The 18,701-nt window shown below is 46.1% G+C and overlaps 1 protein-coding gene across 1 annotated transcript in view; it reads right to left on the bottom strand.

Moving 5' to 3' along the window:
* Nucleotides 1–18,701, bottom strand: part of LOC119652394 (beta-mannosidase) — a 44,069-nt gene that overhangs the window by 536 nt on the left and 24,832 nt on the right. Inside the window, exons 4-13 of the mRNA XM_038056501.1 lie at nt 13,398–13,591; nt 13,182–13,337; nt 13,019–13,112; nt 12,784–12,955; nt 7,634–7,744; nt 7,392–7,566; nt 7,026–7,330; nt 6,545–6,966; nt 353–547; nt 109–294 (exon numbers count right to left, since the gene is read on the bottom strand). Coding sequence (XP_037912429.1) covers nt 109–294; nt 353–547; nt 6,545–6,966; nt 7,026–7,330; nt 7,392–7,566; nt 7,634–7,744; nt 12,784–12,955; nt 13,019–13,112; nt 13,182–13,337; nt 13,398–13,591 — 2,010 coding nt within the window. The remainder of the gene's footprint in view (nt 1–108; nt 295–352; nt 548–6,544; nt 6,967–7,025; nt 7,331–7,391; nt 7,567–7,633; nt 7,745–12,783; nt 12,956–13,018; nt 13,113–13,181; nt 13,338–13,397; nt 13,592–18,701) is intronic.

Raw genomic sequence — 18,701 nt, 5'->3', positions numbered from 1 at the left:
AGACAGTTTTTCTCCGTTCGACTTGGTCTGCAGCAGTTGGCAGTAAGCTTAAGACTCCACCCGAATTCTTAACTCATCTTCTAAAATTAGAGCAAGCTCATAACTTACGACAATAACTGGGTCACTGATTCCGTTGGCATCTTTTAAATTCGTAGGAAACAGATATGTTGTCGATAATACATTCTTCCCGGTATCATAAAGGTCAAACTGTAAGAAGCTGTTTTGTTTGTTGTACTTTCCTTTCAGGTAATCCTCGAAGTCAAATGACACAACTTTCAATACCGAGTTTGGTTTCTGGAAAGTGAAAGCTTGGTTAAATTAGAGTCGTGAAGGTATTCCAGTGTCTAAATACCATTTTCAAATACCAGTTTTCTGTATCCTTTGGCAGCAATTCCGTCCAAGAGACGATGCTCAATACAACCATCAGAGTCTGATCATTATCATCTACTGTGTCCCGGGACACAAAAACATTGACCTTATTGAACTCGTCGACTTGAGCGATAACTGATAGTGGAGCCATGAAATCTTTCGCCCAGTAATGAAGCATCTGAAAAATTAAGATTGTTAGTAGGGAAATATCAGCGGTTTAAAAAGGACAAATGGTAGAAATCTAGAAGTTAGAGACTACTCAACTCAAAGAATATCCTGTGATAAAGAGAGAGCCAGATACATACAATATATGTAGACATTGTGACGAAACCTCTATGCTTTCTAGCCACTATAAGCTGTATGTTACTATTGGGTTACAGGTGCTCTCCTAGTACCAAACTCTAAAAAGAGTAGTGTTACTGTCCTTTGGGGAGAAATACTGTAAAAGTGTTGCAACCAGGCAAATTAAGTAAAAGTAAACTTTTCTGGTCCCACATTCCTGTGCAGCTATCCCCTCCATTTACAAAATTCTCCTAACTTCCCCCAACTATCTTGTGATTTACTCTGTCGCCTCTTTTCCTCAGTTTATGTTCCCTCTCCTCCCTCCGGCGAGTGGATGTAGCGCATCGCCTCCCATTCCGCTTTTTACCCCTCTTCTTGTTGAGCACCTCATTGGCAAACCTAAAGCCAATGTCGACCCTGCCTACGACGGTCATACAGACCTCTTTTTGCTTAAAACTGGTTAGTCCATCTCCCTTCCCCTATTCCTAATTTTCAACAAAGTCCTTCAAGAGAATCATTTTCCCGGGCTGTGGAAACAGGCTTTCAACATCCCTATTAAAAGTGGTGATACACTCGCTGAGATTTACCGTCCCCCTCCTCTCCTCCTGTTTCCAAATCTTGGGAAGATATGTCAGCGACGGGTCTGATGGACTGCTCCGCCTCTTACGACATCATCTCTTGTCTTATAATACACGTAACGCAGACATTTGCAATGTACCTTTCGCGGAGCTCGGAATCTACTTCCATTCCCCCATTCCTGGACTTTGTCGAAGTTACAATACCAAAAGTTTCCTCCTTTAAACGTCTCTTCTTTAAGTATATTAAGATTATTGTTTTCTCCTCCTTTTGAGTGCAATAAGGCCGAGAAGGCCGTCAGACTGGTATACAAAAACATTGGATGAGAAAACCTTCAAGGAAGGGTGGCTGAAGTGAAAGTCCGAAAAACCCTCAAACAAGTTATCCAGCAGAGCAATATGGAATGTCTTAAGAAGCTCGGCTCGGAGGCGGATATAACCCCATGGGGGAACATCTATAGGATTGTTATGGGACGACTCAGAGGCCGGTCATCCCCGCAGACCACGTGCCCGACCCTCTTATTGAAAATAATCCACGGACGCTAACACCTTTCAGAGATGTGTGGCGGCAATTCCGTTAGTAACCACAGTCGAACTGTTGGAGATGGATAGGTGGGGGCTTGAACGGAATTCAGAACAGGACCCTTAAGCTCGTCGAGATCAGACCACAATGGTGGTATGCATTGATGACATAGCACTGGTTGTGGTCGCAAGGCATCTCGAACATACTGAGCTGCTTTCATGCGAAGTAGTCAGTGTTATTAAGGCCTGATATGAGAACGCTGGACTGGAACTTGCGGAGAAAAGACGGAGTATACCTGCGGAAAAGCATTCACCGCTAGTATGACCCTAGTAAGAATGATGCCGAATGTTGGGGAGCCTCGGTATACTTCTAGATTGTCTGCGGTCTCAGTTTAGGGAAGAGCGCTACATATCTTATTTAATGCACATAAACTGATTTCAGTTTACCGAAGAACATCCCTAAGAATATGTTCTGCCTTCAGGACCATCTCAAATGATGAGGCGTTGGAGCATCTTGGGAATGTTGCCAATTGACATCTGTTGCGTGTGAAAAAAAGCCGAGAGAGAAATGACAACAGCGAATTAATCACTCAAAAAATGGTCGCTGGACCCACAGGTTGTTCCCTGCCAACATGGAGTGGCTGGAGAGAAAGCATGGGGAGATTGATTATAATTTTACCCAGTTGCTCATCAGCCATTGAGGATACCGTCAGAGGAGTTGCCACATCTCCCATCAGGCGCGTCTTTTCGTGCGGATAAGGGAATATTCGGCGGATGCCACATGCCAAATGCACAAGATTCGAAGGAGAGCTTTTAAATTACTCCTTCGACAATGACGCAGCCAATGCAGGTGACGCCCAACCGTATACTGGTGGACGGGCAGAGGAAAAAGATGGATCGAGAAAGGAAGACGAACATCCAGGTGATCAGCAGGTTCCAAAAAAAAAAACAAAAAGCCGTATCACCTGCTTTGAAGAAGGGGCCTAAAACCTCAGTAGTCGGAAAAATAGTGGCTAAAACACTAGCGCCATCAAGGGAGCTGATGTCTCAAAAGGCACACGACGGTTGAACTAATGTTGGACCAAAGAAGCCAAAAAATAAGAAAGAAAGAATGAGGATCCATTCCGAGGCGATCATCATTTCAAGCACGGGTAGTATATCCAATGCAGACATACTAAGAAAATGAAAGCTGACCCGGATCTCAAAGACTTGGGTTGAATGTAAGCAGAATCCAAAGGAACGAAAAGGGAGATCTTATGCTGGAACTAAAATGGTCCGAAGAGAGCAAAGACGAAGGCTTCCCAGCCAAGTCAAAAATTTACTTGGGGAAAGTGCTGACGTGTGCACTCAAAAGCATGAGATCGCTATATAGTACAAGGACCTAGATGACGTCACTTCTAAGGCTGAAATCTGCTCTGTTCAAACTGCACGACTTGCAGGAGGAATCCATTGTAAGCCTTAGAAAGATATATGGAGGTACACCGACGACGACTATCCAGCCACCAGCAGAAGCAGCATGCAAGCTGCCGGATGTCGGGAAGGTCCGTATTGGATGGGTAGTCTGTCGCCTTAGAGAACAAACCTCATTAAATAGATGCTTCAAGTGTCTCTTGTACGGGCATTTGGCGAGAGTGTAAACAAATGGGATTGATCGGTCTGACCGATGCAGACGTTGTGGAGAAACAGGTCACATTGTTCGAAATTGTAACAAGGGTGCCAAATGCATGTTGGGTAATGGGGCCTAAGTTGGGGGCATAATGGGGCCTGGAAAGCTGGAAGCATATTTCAGGAAGCGGCAAGTTAAAAAAGGCGCTCAATGCAGTAAGAAAATGAGGTTGATCCAAATCAACCTCAATCACTGTAAGGGTTCGTCTACAGCTGCTATGTTCCTTCAAGCCTGACGACATGCTGGACAGATTGATTTTTGATACAAAAGGATGGAAACCAAAAGTTATCGCTCTTGACTTCAATGTATGGGCCAAAAAATGAAGAAGTTCACTGGCGAACGCCAGAGGGCGTTGCCTCTTGGAGGCTTTTGAATGAGGAGAATGTCAGGTTGGTCTGCGAAAACAATTGACGAGCAAGCATTCATAGATGTATGATCGGACCAGGACACTATACCACTATACCACCCTCGAAAAGAGTCACGAAGTGTATCGCGAAAGCATGCGACTCAGCCTAGGAGGCTTATCAGACCGATAATTCGGCTTGGTACGGCCAGATCAACAGTCGTCGCCATCAAACTGATCACTGGCTTAGCTGGAAATACGATTCACGAAAAGGGTGGCACTAGAAAGTTTTGTGCTGGGATTACTCTTGACGTGCAAAATGCATTCAACTCTCCCAGTTGGAACCTTATAAGGAGGTCGTTGGCGGCGACTGGTATACACAGCTACTTAACTGCGATAGTCGACAACTATTTAACAGATAGGCTCTGGTACGACTTAGATAATGGAAACAGAGAATACATTGTCTCCGCGGGTATTCCACAGGGCTCTGTTCTGGCACCGCTATTGTGGAACATCATCTATACTTGCCAGTCGTCATGTATTCCTCGGAGACTTGGGTTCTTATCAAGAAGAATTGCGAATTCTTGGCTGCGTTCGAGAGAAGAATCCTCCGAAGAATTTTTGCCCCCTACATGAGGATGGACGCCACTTCGTGATAAGTGAAGTGGAGTAAGGAAACCTTTGCCCGCATCAGAACAGGAAAGCATATCATCACTTCAAAACTAACACTTAAATACCTTGGAGTGGTGATAGATGCGAGGCTGAAATTCAAGCAGCACTTACAAAATGTTTCCACCAGGGCGTCCAATGTTAGCATGGCCCTAGCAAAGATGATGGTAAATGTTGCGATGCACTCGTAAACTGCTTATATCTATATATATCTATCTTATATCTTGTGAGCTCAATACTGCTCTATGCAACGCCAATTTGGTCAACTGCATTGTATACCACATGCAATGCTCAAAAGATGACCGCTTCAAGAGTGTGCTGTGATTATAGAAACATATCGGATGAAGCGGCTTATGCAGTAGCCAGAATGATGCTCATCCACATTTTGAACGATGATTCCCAGCATCAAGCTGTGGACGCAGAGAAAGGATCATCATCAACGGCGCAACAACCGGTATCCGGTCTAGGCCTGCCTTAATAGGGAACTCCAGACATCCCGGTTTTGCGCCGAGGTCCACCAATTTGATATCCCTAAAATCTGTCTGGCGCCCTGGCCTACGCCATCGCTCCATCTTAGGCAGGGTCTGCCTCGTCTTCTTTTTCTACCATAGATATTGCCCTTATAGACTTTCCGGGTGGGATCATCCTCATCCATACGGATTAAGTGACCCGCCCACCGTAGCCTATTGAGCCGGATTTTATCCACAACCGGACGGTCATGGTATCGCTCATAGATTTCGTCATTGTGTAGGTTACGGAATCGTCCATCCTCATGTAGGGCGCCAACAATTCTTCGGAGGATTCTTCTCTCGAAACGCGGCCAAGAGTTCGCAGAGAAAGGATGGTGAGATAAACTTTGATCTTACGGGACATGACCTCTATAGGTTTAAACTGGACAGCTCACCCAACTGTCCTAGCTGTGACGGTGTTCCGGTATTTTCTTCTGTTGTCTTAGACTCGCTGAGGGAATGAAGAGTCTAGAGGAGATATTGGGAGGAACAGTAGCACCGGAAAATATAATTAGGAAAATGCTTGCGTGCCATGGGAACTGGAATGCAGTGAACGACCTGGTAGGGTGGATTCAGTGCAGGTTGAGAGAGGCAGAGAAGGCGGGAAAGGCGCAGTTGCAAACGCAATCGATGGGCGAAGGGCGAGGCTACAGCCATGCCCACCCCGCGACGAAATACTTTGTGGTGGTTCCGCGGGGAAGTGGACAGGAGTTAGAGGGTGGTCTTAGTGGTAAAAATCCCACACGCTAGAACATGTATACGTGCATCTTTGGAAGATTTCTACCTCCAGAAAAAAAAACCTGATTGTCCGAGCTGCGATGGAATAACAAAGGACCCAAATCACGTATTCTTCCAATACCCGAGGTTCGTGGAGGACAGGAGGAACAATTTCCAACTCTATGATCGCAACAATATGATGTAATACCTAATGATGGTTCCACGGGGCAGAATTAGGTTGACGGTGGTTTTAGTGGATAAAAATTCCACACGCTGGCATGTCAAAGCCAGTGCCTTGTGAAGATTTTCAACTCCATAACAAAAAAGGACAGACAGGAAGGCCGACGGGTGGACGGACAGATAGACATTGATGATGCTTTCCTAGCATCTAATAGCAAAAATGATCTCCAAAAATGGAATGATCACCTCATGCAACACGGTCCCGGATTGAATCTGAATAAAACTGAATTTTTGACGACCGATCCCCATGAAACAGGCACAATCACTGTCAGCGGCAGTTATCTGTTCAGAACTAAGCGATTTAAATACCTCGAGTCAACGCTATCAGCCAATGGAGAACTGCGTTACGAAATTGCTTCACGCATTATCGCAACTTGGATGAAGTGGCATTCCACAACTGGTGTTCTTTGTGATCAACGTATCAACGAACGTCTCAAATCTAAAATTTATTGTAATGTCGTCACCGCTCTCTATAGTTCTGAGAGTTGGCCGACTATAAAAAACAATGAACGGCGTGTGTTAGCTGAGTCAACTGGTATCCGGCGTAATATTTGTGATATTTGAGGCTTCTGTTGGGGAATCCTAACACGCTACGGAACAAGGCACATAATAATATGGTAATAAAACAAGCGTTCATGAATAAAAAACTTACCTTAAAGGTGCCATGAAAATCAATACTGGACCAGGAAGGAGCAATCCAGACATCGTTAAGTTGCCAGTACAGTGCACCCATGGTGTAAGAGTCTGAATCTCTTCGGCTCATATAATGTTCTGTTTCCGCCTTTATTACCATAGCCTGCGATACCTGGCTCAAATAAATCAATGCCTGCATATAATTCGGACTAGACTCATCTGGTAGATAGAAGTGTTTCTTGATAAGATCGATGATGGGCGCATTTCCGAGCGGATGATGTTGCCTGTGATCAAGGAGCTCAGTCAACTTATCGCTTCCAGCCATCACCCGGTTCCAGCTTGTTAGTGAAGGAATGCTCTGGAAACCATACTCAGAGGCAAATCTAGGATTTGGGTAGATTACCGGATTCCAACCGTCAAGGAGGTATGTGTAAAAGTGGACTGTAAAATAGTTTCGGAGTAGGTAAAGTAAACCTTATTGGTCAAATCTGGATACTTACTATCACCGTACCGAGTATCCTGTGGATTCTTTGCAATGAAGTTGCTCGCCACCGATTCAATACCATTTGAAGGACTGGATATCAAAACGTCCGGTCGACCAGAATGGGTGATGATTTTCAACGCATGATTGACTGTAGCCACGTAAAGCTGGCGGTATGTGTTCGCAAAGTATTCAAAGTTAGATGCGGTCTTATACCAGTTCTGGGCTAAGGCAACTTCATTTTCATTGTTGGTAGCCCAAATCGCTATACTTGGATGATACGCAATACGTAGTGCATTTTGAACGGTCTCGGTCTCAACGGATCTAAAATAAATTTAAAACTTAGATTTGACTAAGATAGAAAAATCTATCTTCGTTTGCATACTCCAAAAACTCATCGAACACAGGATACATGGCACAAGCGAACATCATATCTTGCCAAATCAGAATTCCGTAATAGTCGGCCATATCGTAAAAATAATCAGATTCATATATGCCTCCACCCCAAACACGCAGCATATTCATATTAGCATCTTTTGCGGCCTTGAGAAGATAATTAACTAAATTGTTGGAGAATATTCATTTTTAATTAATTGAACGGAAAAGTATTGAGTGAAAAATAAATACTTCGGTCGTTGTCACCACTCTTTTCGGGTAATATATGAGACGGGATCCAATTAGATCCTTTCATGAACATTTCAACGCCATTGATTCGGAAGAGGAAACTGTCTCCATCATCTGCAAAATATGGAAATATTTGTATGAAATGAAAATATAAAAAGAATAGATGTTTTCTTAGATATCTCAGTCAAGATTGATAGCTCTCATTTAGTATGAGCACCATAGCTGGAGGTGGAAATCTTAGGAAGGTACAACTTGACCCAGTAGCTTGTAAGGTGTGTACCCTTAAATTCGCCCCACTGCTTCTCCCACATCAACGCAGGTTAACTGTGAAAAATTGCTTCGCAGAGAGAGGTCTGGTCTACATCAACACGACCCGTCGCACTTTCCGACCTCGAATTAGTTCTTTGTATCGCGATTATTTTTACTTCCGACCACCATCCACTCTCCTATCTCAGACAGTAATTCTCGCCGCTTTTCGGAAGTACACAGTTACCATGGACAGGTTCGCCCTTACCCTGGTGGTCGGGCTGGCCAGGGTGGACCTCTTTCCCGGACTATTCGTTGGACTAAGATATGGACCCAAAACAGATAATGCCAAGCGCAACATCGGAAGACGAGTTGCTGGTATCTACCCAGGAGACAGAAGCCGTCGAGAGCAGTGCTGACCCAACCGCAGGGATCTCCCGGAACAAGGTGGCAGACGGACTAGTGGCTTCCAGCTAGGAATCTGCTGCCGTCAAGATGGGTGTAGCGACTACCAGACATAATACTCCTGGCCGAAACTGCCGAAGTCGGGGGATCCCTCAAAAGCAAAAACTGACAAGAGCGTCAGTCACCCGAAACCGGCTGAGAAGCGGAGGTCTATTGGTGTCCTGCTCAAGAGCTAATATCGGAAGTCCATGCATATTCTCAACAAGATTGCTAAGAATAAGGAGGCCGGAACGCGGCAGTGGAGATGGCCAGCGAGCATCTGCTGGACCATAAAGGCGAATAATCGGGATCCATCCCCTGCTTTGATTCTTCTCAAGTGGTCCGTGGGTTCCACGTTATAGCTTGCGTGAACCACTTCTCCAGGGACTTTCTCGTAAAAGCTCAGTCATCTCCTACGACGAGATTTCCAGAAGATCGGTCTATCGCATCTGGTTGCCGAAGATCCGCATGAATAAGAAAAAACTCGTCCAATCCCTGCGCCTTCAAAACCCCAGGATTCTTATGGACCACTGGGCAGGCCCTGGGTAGGAAGGAGAAACCCCAAAAAGCAGCCAACTTTCCATGTTCCACATAAAAGGAGAGTACCTGGTGACACTGGAAAAGTTAAGAGGTAGGAACGCAAAGATGGAAGTGTTCCACTCTGCAAAATCGCATGACGACCTGGATCCAATCAACGCCATCAATGAGCTGTTGCAGGAGATGAGGATCGACGGTCCGATGGGGACCGATGAACCCCTCACGAAAGCAGATCGTGCTAAGCGTAACGCAGATAAATCTGCAGCACTCAAAGTGTATCCCGGCTAATCGGCTTGTCTACCTCCTAGAGGGAGACATCGACATCCCACTAGTACAAGAGCCTTAGATTGGAAACGACCGAATGATCAAAGGGCTCCAAAGCAAATATTATTATTTATTCCGGAGACGCTGATCAAGACAGACCTAGAGCATGTATCTTCGCGAGGAATAGTCTGCACGCTTTTCTGTGCCCGGACGTGAGTTGCAACGACCTAGTCGTGGTCAAACTGAAGCAGGGAACGTTTATATTTCCTCAACTTAAATGACGCACGACCGATCAGCTCCGTCAGAAAAACTACTACATTTGACGATCACCATAGCAACAAAGAAGGCCAACCTGTTGATAGGCTGCAAGGCTGCAAGGCCTACGCGATTCTTAGGATGGAGAACAGTCAGCCAGTGTCTGACTAGAGATCCTTCTCAGATCATAATTGGATACTTTTCAGTATGGATTTCGCTGCAGATGTTTCCGAAAAGGCATTCGATACCCCCTTTAAAGTCGCGTACCCTGCTAAATACAGTAAGAAGACACTGCCACTGTGGTAGAATGAAAATCTGTCCAGTCTCAGGAATCTGACCGTAGAGACCTTCAACATCTTCTACAGACATAGATACCCCCAACAGATCCAGGCTGCAGTTATCAGCCTGCCAGCAGAGACAGCGTTCAAAATACCAGCGGCGGGCAAAGTGAAGATAGGCTGGGTCAACTGTCGGTTCAGAGAGCGGATGGACATGAAGAGATGCTTCAGGTGTCTCGACTTTGGGCAGATAGCCGCAGCATGCACCAGCGTCCACGATAGATCAATCAATCTCAACAATTGTGAGGTGGCACAAGACCTCCTCTCACAGAGCATCCGAGAGAAGGGAATTGACATTGCCATTATTTGTGAACCCTATCGCAACTGCGGTGGTGTTGTCTGGACCAGGAACCAGACCGGTAAAGCAACGATATGGGCGTGCGGCGGGCAGGTCATACAAGTCATGCTACGTCCGGAAGCTGGTTTCGTGAGAGCGAAGATGGGCGGAATTCATTCTATAGCTGTTACGATCCTCCTAGCGCAACACGTGCACAATACGAAGAGATGCTGCACTATTTGGTGTTGGACGCAAGGAGTCATACCCCGAAAATCATAGCGGGTGACTTCAATGTCTGGGTCTGTGAGTGGGGTAGCCGAAGGACAAACGAGAGAGGACGTATCCTGATCGAGGCATTTGCTGAGTTGAATCTTGTATTTGCCAATGTTGGGAATTCATTTACGTTCAGAAAGAGAGGTCTGGGCTTTATCGTCGACCTCACGTGAGCACCGCATTGGCGAGGGGAACTATCTGGTATGGCAGTGAGTATTATACCGACAGCGACCACCAGGCGATCTTTATTAAAGTTGGCGCTGGTGGGCCAAGTGGCGGGTTGAATGTTCGCAGAAAGCGAGTAGGGATGCTGGCTGGACGACAAGGGCTTTCGAGCAGAATACGTTGTCTGAAGCTCTGGCTGGTCATAACGATCTGAGTAGCACGGCGATCGAAATGGCATCGAGAATCACACGATGGGTGACCGTGGCATGGTGGAGCTAAGATCGGCATGTCATCGAGCAAGAAGGCAGTTTCAGCGATCCAGGGTAAGACCCGATCACAAGGAGCGCGAACGGGATTATAGGACGTTGCGTGGCAGAATAAAGGAGGCCATTCGTAGGAGCAAAAGAGATCGTGTCGATGCCAAACCTTTTGGGCATGGCCTACAGACTGGTTATGAAGAAGTTGCAGGGCCAAAAAAAAATTGTAAACATGCTCTTTCCTCACCATACGGAGAGTAGGGTATCAAACGGAGTCCCAGTTCGAGGTGGATGTAATACCTCGCGCTACTGAGGAGGAACTTTGGGAGCTCTGCAGAAGTATCGGCGATGGCAAGGCTTCGGATTTGGATAGCATTCCTAATAAAACGCTCAAGCTGGCAGTGGGAACCAGACCTGATTGGTTTATAAATACCTTTGAGACGTGCATTTCGGAAAGCTTATTTCATCCACAATGGAAAAGGAAAAAACTGGTATTGTTGCCCAAACCCGGCAAGCTACTGGGGGGCCCAGCCTCTTATCGACCTATCTATTTGTTGGACACTATGGAGAAGATGTTCGAGAGCATCATCAAATCATAGAAGACGGGAATGGTCTAGCGGATGAACAATATGGGTTCCGGAAAGCTGCACTGAGCTTGGCGGAGGAAAAGACGAAGGCAATCCTCATTACAAATCGCCGCAAAAGAAATACGATCAGTCTGCGGGTTGGACGCCTGTGAAAAAGCTGCCTGTGTGGGCGGAGGCTTTGGACAATGTACAGAATTGGAGGAAGATGAATTCTCCCTATCGTCTTATTACGCTGAGGGTATGCGCATTTCGAACTAGTTCGGTTGATGCAGTGTTCGTAATCGCAGGGATGGTCCCAACTGACGTATTAGCGAGAGAGGTGCGGCGCCTGTATGGACGGAGGTAGTCCATCAGGAACGGAAGCAGATCACTGGCGAACGGCAAGAGAGGAGTCGCGTAGACTCTGGCAACGATGGTGGGATGAGTCGTCGAAGGGTCAGTGGACATAGAAGCTTATTCCTGATATTAGGGAATGGCTTGACCAACGACGCGGCGAGGTGAACTATCACCTCACGCAGTTTCTCACTGGACACGGTGGTTGCTACCGAACGTATCTGCATCGTATCGGTGTGGATGATTCCCCGCACTGATACAGATGCCATAGGATCCCAGAGGACCCGGACCATGTGCTGTTTGAGTGCCCGAGATTCCAAGAAGAGAGAAAAAGCCAGAGTCGACGTGAGCCCTCAAAACTCAATCGGGGAAATGCTCAGATCGGAGGCAAACTGGACTTCGGTTATCCACACAATTGTGAGGATACAAACCTAGCTCCTGAGAGAATATGTAATAGGTAGGAAGTACTCAAATAAGAGGGTCGTAATAGATTATGAAGTGGCGAAGCTTTGCCCAAATGAGGAGCAGGATCAAAGACGGAAATATCGAAATTGAGTTGCAGAGGCTGTTTGGAAAGGGAATTTTTGCGTTGGCGAGCTTGGTTGGAGAAGTTAAGGCAGATTCAGTAACGAATATTGAGGCGGGGGCTATGTGGAGAGACAGTACGGAAGCGAAAGAGGCTGGTATAAGAAGCGTCCTAGAAGATGGTTTTAATGTACAAGGTGCAAAAGATGGGGATCCAAATAGTCCTGAGGTCATAGTGTTGAGTCCAAGGGAAAAAAGAACTGGTGCATTGCTTGTGTTGTCCAAGGACATTGCGTTTGTTTGCGGTGGAAGGTGATGCCAAGTGCATTTTTGCTAACACTGTAGTGAAATCATACTTCGATAAAACCTCTGTTGGGCTGGTGTCGTAAAACTCGTTGAAAGAGGGTGAAAGAGGTCTTAGGATTGTACGTCCTTGAATGCTAAGGTAATCCCCATGTCTTATTCCTTACCGAGGACAGATGGTATCCTCGATGAACTTGGTAATTCTCAGCAGCTTTCCACGTTCGACTTAGTACATGGTTATCACCAGGTTTTTGAAGAAAAACTACTTTAGTTTTCTTTACCAACATTTGGGTTTTAAAAGGTTTTTCACAGTACGAAAAGCAGTTCTGATTGATATACGAGTACTTACCCAACTCCTTCTGAATTAATTCAATCGTTCGAAAACCAATTCGGATTGATTTCTGTGAAGTACTCCAAAGTTCCGGTTGTAGTTCGGGTGAAAGTCCGCCAGTCCACCCGAAGTACAGATTGTAGAGTTTTGGTTCGCCGTATCCATTGGGCCACCACAACTCTACTTTACTCTGGGAGGAGAAGAAAGCATAAGAAAATAAGTGGAATCAATCCAAAGTTAATGCTGCACTTACTTTCTGTATTGTTCTGACGAAATGGATGACTGGGTTACGATAATCGACTGGTTCCACATCGAAGACGACTTTGAAAGGGCCATTGAAGAGGTCACTGCAACAACGTGGAATCATTGAATCTAGGATATTTGTCCCTAAAAACACAAGAGCGCAAAGTACTTACACCCCAAACATGGTCAATTCCCCATAAAACGGTTGCTTCAGTCCAGTTTCCAAGTAGACGCGTATATCCAATTCCCAATTGTTGCCAACTAGGTTGGTTGCAACATCAATATCGCGGATAATAGCAACATCGAAAACCTCCAACTGGACAGTCTTCCTGAAAATCACATTCTACTTCATTTACCCAATATTACAAGTGATAAAGTGTATTCGGTACCATATACCCATTGACGGAGCGGCAGGACCCCAGTCCCATGAGAAACTCGCTTGCATTTTTCGTAGGAAATTCATATGACATTCACCGTGGTACTTTGGATCTGGGCATTCTGGAGGAGTTTCAGGATAGAGTCCAGCTAGTCGTTTAGCTTCCTTTACGGGCGATTTGATTCTCACTTCCAACTGGTTTCGTCCCTGCAATGGAGTTTGTAATTTCAAATCTTTCTTCTTTATAACATGAACCTTAGGGAATGCTGAAGGGAACCTGGCTTCTAGTGTAGCCTAGTTGGCTTTCGGAAAAAAAGTTGCGCGTCCCTTCGTGCGGAAAAGGGAATAACCGGCGGATGTGTTATGGGCACGCATTCGGAGATGTGCGTGTATGCATGCTTATGGGCAGGCCAGGTAGGTCGGAATAAAAGGCCTGCCCTTGGATAAAAATTGGCTGAGAAGGATACCCAGAAATAAAACCAAACATGGAGGAACAAAAGGGGAATAAAGTTACGGTGCATGGCTTCGGAAACCCAGTATCGGCAGTTTTTGGGAGTGGGAAAGTGGACTCTTAACCGCCGATATCCAATGACCACAGTGCCTCAGTAGTAGGGACCTTGGCTACTGTGGAATCCAATGGTACAAGCGCACAGGAGGGACTTAAACTGCCTTCATCGACGGGCCCGTTCAGAAGAAGCTCGATTCTTCGTAGATCTCCGCCGCCACGGGAAGAAGCCCCGCGATCGCTACCCCCTGTGGGAAGTGTGTACCTTGGCGCCGAATCACCCGAAGAATATTGGAGGCAACGATTAACCAGGAACTGCCTTTAGTACCCTGAGTAGAAGATTATGTATGAATTCATAAAGAAGCGCAGGAATATTCACCAAAATATAAGGGACATGATAAGAAGCATCCGTTTGGTATACGGTGAGGGCCAGGACGAAAGAAATGGAAAGGCGTCTAACGAAAAAGTGATCCAGGCGACTCAAGTGAACGATTCAACAGGCCAGCAAACCCCGACAAGAAAAAAGGACTCAACTCCCAAAAAGCCCGAACACATGAGGACTACGGCTGAAGCTACCGACGAAACTGTTGGAGCTGCAACTTCAGGAAAAGGGAGCAGATATCTAAAGGCAAATGCGGAACCCTGGAGAAAATTTGCATCTCGAAAAAGAAGCGATCGAAGGAAGATAAGACCGGAGGTAATTATCATTTTCAAACGAAGTAAAGGGTCATATGCTGACATTCTTAGGAGAGTGGAGGTAGCCTCTCACCAACTTGGGAGATAATATCAGCCGCATTAGATGGTCCCAGAAAGGCGATCTTATGTTGGAGCTCAAGAGATCCAAGGATGTAACCGCAGACAAACTCTTGAGTCAAATCGGATATTCGTTAGGACAGGAAGCCGATATCAGGACTAGCAATCCGGAGATTACTATAATCTGCAAAGATATAGATGGGATCAACACAAAGGAAAAGGCTCGCTAAGGCTTTGAGAAGCAGTTCGACCTTATCGGACTACAGGAAGAAAACCTACAGACAACACAAACGGCGAACATCAACCTACCAGCAGAGACAGCGCAAAAACTGTTAGCAGCAAAGAGAGTGAGAATACGCTAGGTTATGTGTCGGTTTGGAGAGCAGTTAGCACTGAAGCGATGCTTTAGATACCATGGCTTCGACCACATTGCGAATGCATGCACCGGTCCAAACGACAGATCGAAGCAATACAGGAGATACTGAGTGGAAGGCCATATCAATAAGGAATGCAGAGTTGAACCAAATCGCTTACTGCACAAAGGCAAGGAGGGTTTGGACCATCGGTACATTCCAACCAGCAGTAGGTACCTGGAATACAGAAGAGCCCCTTAACACAAATCGTAGATGAGGTTGATACAAATCAAGCTCAACCACTACGGGGCAGCGCAGGACCTACTCCCGCAAACCATCCGCGAGAAAAACATCGATGTGGTTATAATTAGTGAGCCGTATCGAAACCACGGTGGTGACATTTGGACCAAAGACCAAACAGGCCAAGCAGCGTTTTGGGTTTGCAGAGAATTAGCCTTCCACGACATAATGGAGCACCTGGAGGAAGGCTTCATCAGAGCGAAAGTGAAAGAAGTCCACATCTACAGCTGCTAGGTTCCGTCCAGAACTATACTTGCCGAGTATAAGCGGATGCTCAGTGCTGTGGTTTTGGATGCAAGAGGACGTTGGTCGACCATAATAGCACGCGATTTTAATACGTGGGCTCTTGAATGGAGCAGCCCGACAAAGAATATGAGGGAACGTGTTCTCCTCGAAGCATTCGCGGAGCTAGTTGTAGTACTCGCGAATGTTGGGACCTCGTACACTTTCAGGAAAAAGGGGCCTGGGGTCTATAGTGGACCTGACATACGTGAGTGCCGCTTTAGCATGTTATTTATTTATTTAATTAACGGAGAACAAACAGAGAGAATTCCAATTAATTATTGTCCTCAGGAGGAGGAGAAAGCAAAAAACTTATCCTACGTTTAAAACTACTTAAAGTAGGGAAGTTAAAAGGACCAAGCTCTTTTGCATTATAATTTCGGCAAAGCCTGGGAATCGGGGAATGAAAATAGACTTCGAGCTCCGCGAAGGGCACGTTGAAAATATCTGCGTTACGTGTGTTATAAGATGCAGGACGGCAGGTGATCTCGTCAGCGGCGGAGCAGATCCAGATAGGATCTACGCTGTTGTAGGAAGGGAAGGTTCAAAAGGCGGAGGCGGGAGGGGTAGTTCACACGAGGGAAGCTTTTCTTAAAGAAAAGAGAACGGGTGAATTTACGTTGCACATTTTCAAGGGCAAGACAATCAAAATTACGAGTGGGTGACCAGATCACGGAGCAATACTCGAGCGTATTCCTCACAAGGGAATTGAAGAGAGCTAAGGAGGGTTGGATGGAGTCAAAATCAGAGGAGGAGCGAAGAATAAAGCCTGACAATTTTGCTGCTCGATTGATGACATCGAGGCAATGGGTGTCAAAGCGGAGCTTATTGTCGAAAGTGACTCCGAGGTCTTGAGTGGAATTTAAACAGGATAAGAAATGTCCGTTAAGCGAGTAGGAGAAAGAAGTGGGTGACGATTTTAGGGAGTAGCACATAGAGTGACACTTTCTGACGTTTAGCGCTAAACCATTAGTCGAACACCAGCGAACCAGAGTGTCCAGGTTATTCTGAAGGGAAACACAGTCCATAGGCGACGATATAGCGGAAAACAGATTAAGGTCGTCTGCATAGAGCAAACAGGGGCAAGTAAGGAGGGGAGGAAGGTCGTTAATAAAAAATATATTTTTATTTTTTAGGACCCAGAATAGACCCCTGTGGGACGCCAGAAGAGGGGGAGAAGGAGCGGGAAGTACAGCCGTCAAAAGAGACGCGGCAGGATCGGTTGGAAAGGTAAGAGGCAAGCCATAAAACAAGTGGTATAGGAACGTTTAGAGACGAGAGTTTGGATGGAAGTATCTTGTGATTTACAGTGTCGAAGGCTTTAGCGAAGTCAATGTAAATGGTATCCACTTCTTGCCTTGAATTTAGACGCTTGGCAACAAAGTTGTTGAAGTCAACCAGATTGGAGACAGTGGACCTACGTTTAACGAAGCCGTGTTGTTCTTTCACTATGTGTTGGCCAAAGTGGGCGGACAACCAGTCGCTGACATATCTTTCCAGGATTTTGGAACAGGAGGAGAGGAGGGAAATGGGACGGTAATTCTCGGCAAGCGAACGATCGCCACTTTTGTGAATGGGGATAATGAGAGCCTCTTTCCACAAGCTGGGAAAATGATTCTCTTCAAGGCTTTTGTTGAAAATAAGAGACAGGGGAAGGGAGATGGACTTACCAGTTTTGATCAAAAAGAGGTTTGGAAGCCCATCGTAGCCAGGTCCGACCTTGGCATCAAGTTCGCCAATGAGGTATTCGACAAGGATAGGAGTAAGAAGGGGAATGGTAGGCGATGCGGGGCAGGCTACATCTACTATCGGGAGGGATTCGGAGGAAGGAGGAGGAACATAGACTGACGAAAAGTAGCGGCAGAGTAAATCACAAGATCGTTGGGGGGAGTTAGCTGAGAAGCCAGAGAATTTAATGGACGGAGGGGATAACTGGGCGGGGCAGCGGGAGTTGCGAATGTGGGACCAGAAAAGTTTCAGATTTCCGCGCTTGAGTGAGTCTTCTACGCTGGACAAATATTCGTGTCTGGACTTACGTATTAAAGATTTGACCGAGGAACGAAGGGATTTGAAAAAAACTAAGTCAGCAACGTTTCTAGAAGACAGGAATTTCTTTCTCGCAGTCTGTTTTTGACGTAGTTTTTTGTGAATTTCAGTGGTGAACCAGACGGGGTAAGAACAGAAGCACTTAGGAGAGAAGGGAACGTAACAAGGAAGGAGATCAGATAAAATGGTATGGAAAGTGTTGAGTGCTTGGTCACATGTAAATGGAGAGAGCAGGGGGACCCAGTTGATTGACGCCAGGGCTGAGTTTAGTTGTTATGGACTGTACTCACAGCAAACACCAGGCAATTTGCATGAAAATCAAGGGCAATTCGAGCTTAAAAAAGAAGAATTTGGGGTACTTTGCTCGCCTGGATAGCGAACATTTTTGTTGGGATTACGTTTTCCGCGGGTCTCAAACCCGACATATCCTTGAAAGATAAGGCTAGAGAGAAAACCACACAAATCACCCGATGGGTGACGGAAGCATGCGATGCTACTATGGCCAGAAGACGATTGCTGCTCGTTAGGCAATCCAACTACTGGTGGAATAACGAAATCGTAAGTTTGCAACCCGCATGTTTCCGGGCAAGGCTTTACCAGAGACTTTGTAGAAAGCCCGGTGACGACATTTGAGAGAAGAAATATAGGCAGCTGCGTGGCCGCCTAAAGAGGCCATCTGGGGAGTGAAAAGAACTGCTGTGTGACCGGCTGGTTGTCCGGCTAAATGAGGGCATAATACCTTCAGTAACTGTAGAGGAGCTATGGGAAATAAGCGGTAGGATCAGTGACAACAAAACTGGCAGTTAAGACTAGGCCCGAGATTTTTGCCAACACCTTCGAGGCGTGCCTAAAAGAAGGAATATTCCTTGTTCAGTGGGAAAAGCAAAAGTTGATGTTGCTTCCCAAATCTAACAAGCCACCTGGAGACCCAGCATCGTATTGTCGTTTCTGCCTGCTGGATACAATGGGGAAGATGATGGAGAGAGTCATCTATCATACAAAAGATTCCTACTCATAGTCGAAAACAGCAATGGCTTGTTGGAGCGCCAGTCTGGTTTTCGCCGTGCCCACTCCACGG

Source organism: Hermetia illucens, chromosome 3 (genome assembly GCF_905115235.1).
Source record: "Hermetia illucens chromosome 3, iHerIll2.2.curated.20191125, whole genome shotgun sequence".
Lineage (NCBI taxonomy): Eukaryota > Metazoa > Arthropoda > Insecta > Diptera > Stratiomyidae > Hermetia > Hermetia illucens.
Note: the sequence above shows the minus strand (reverse complement) of the source record. Positions and strands in the feature narration are given on the sequence as shown.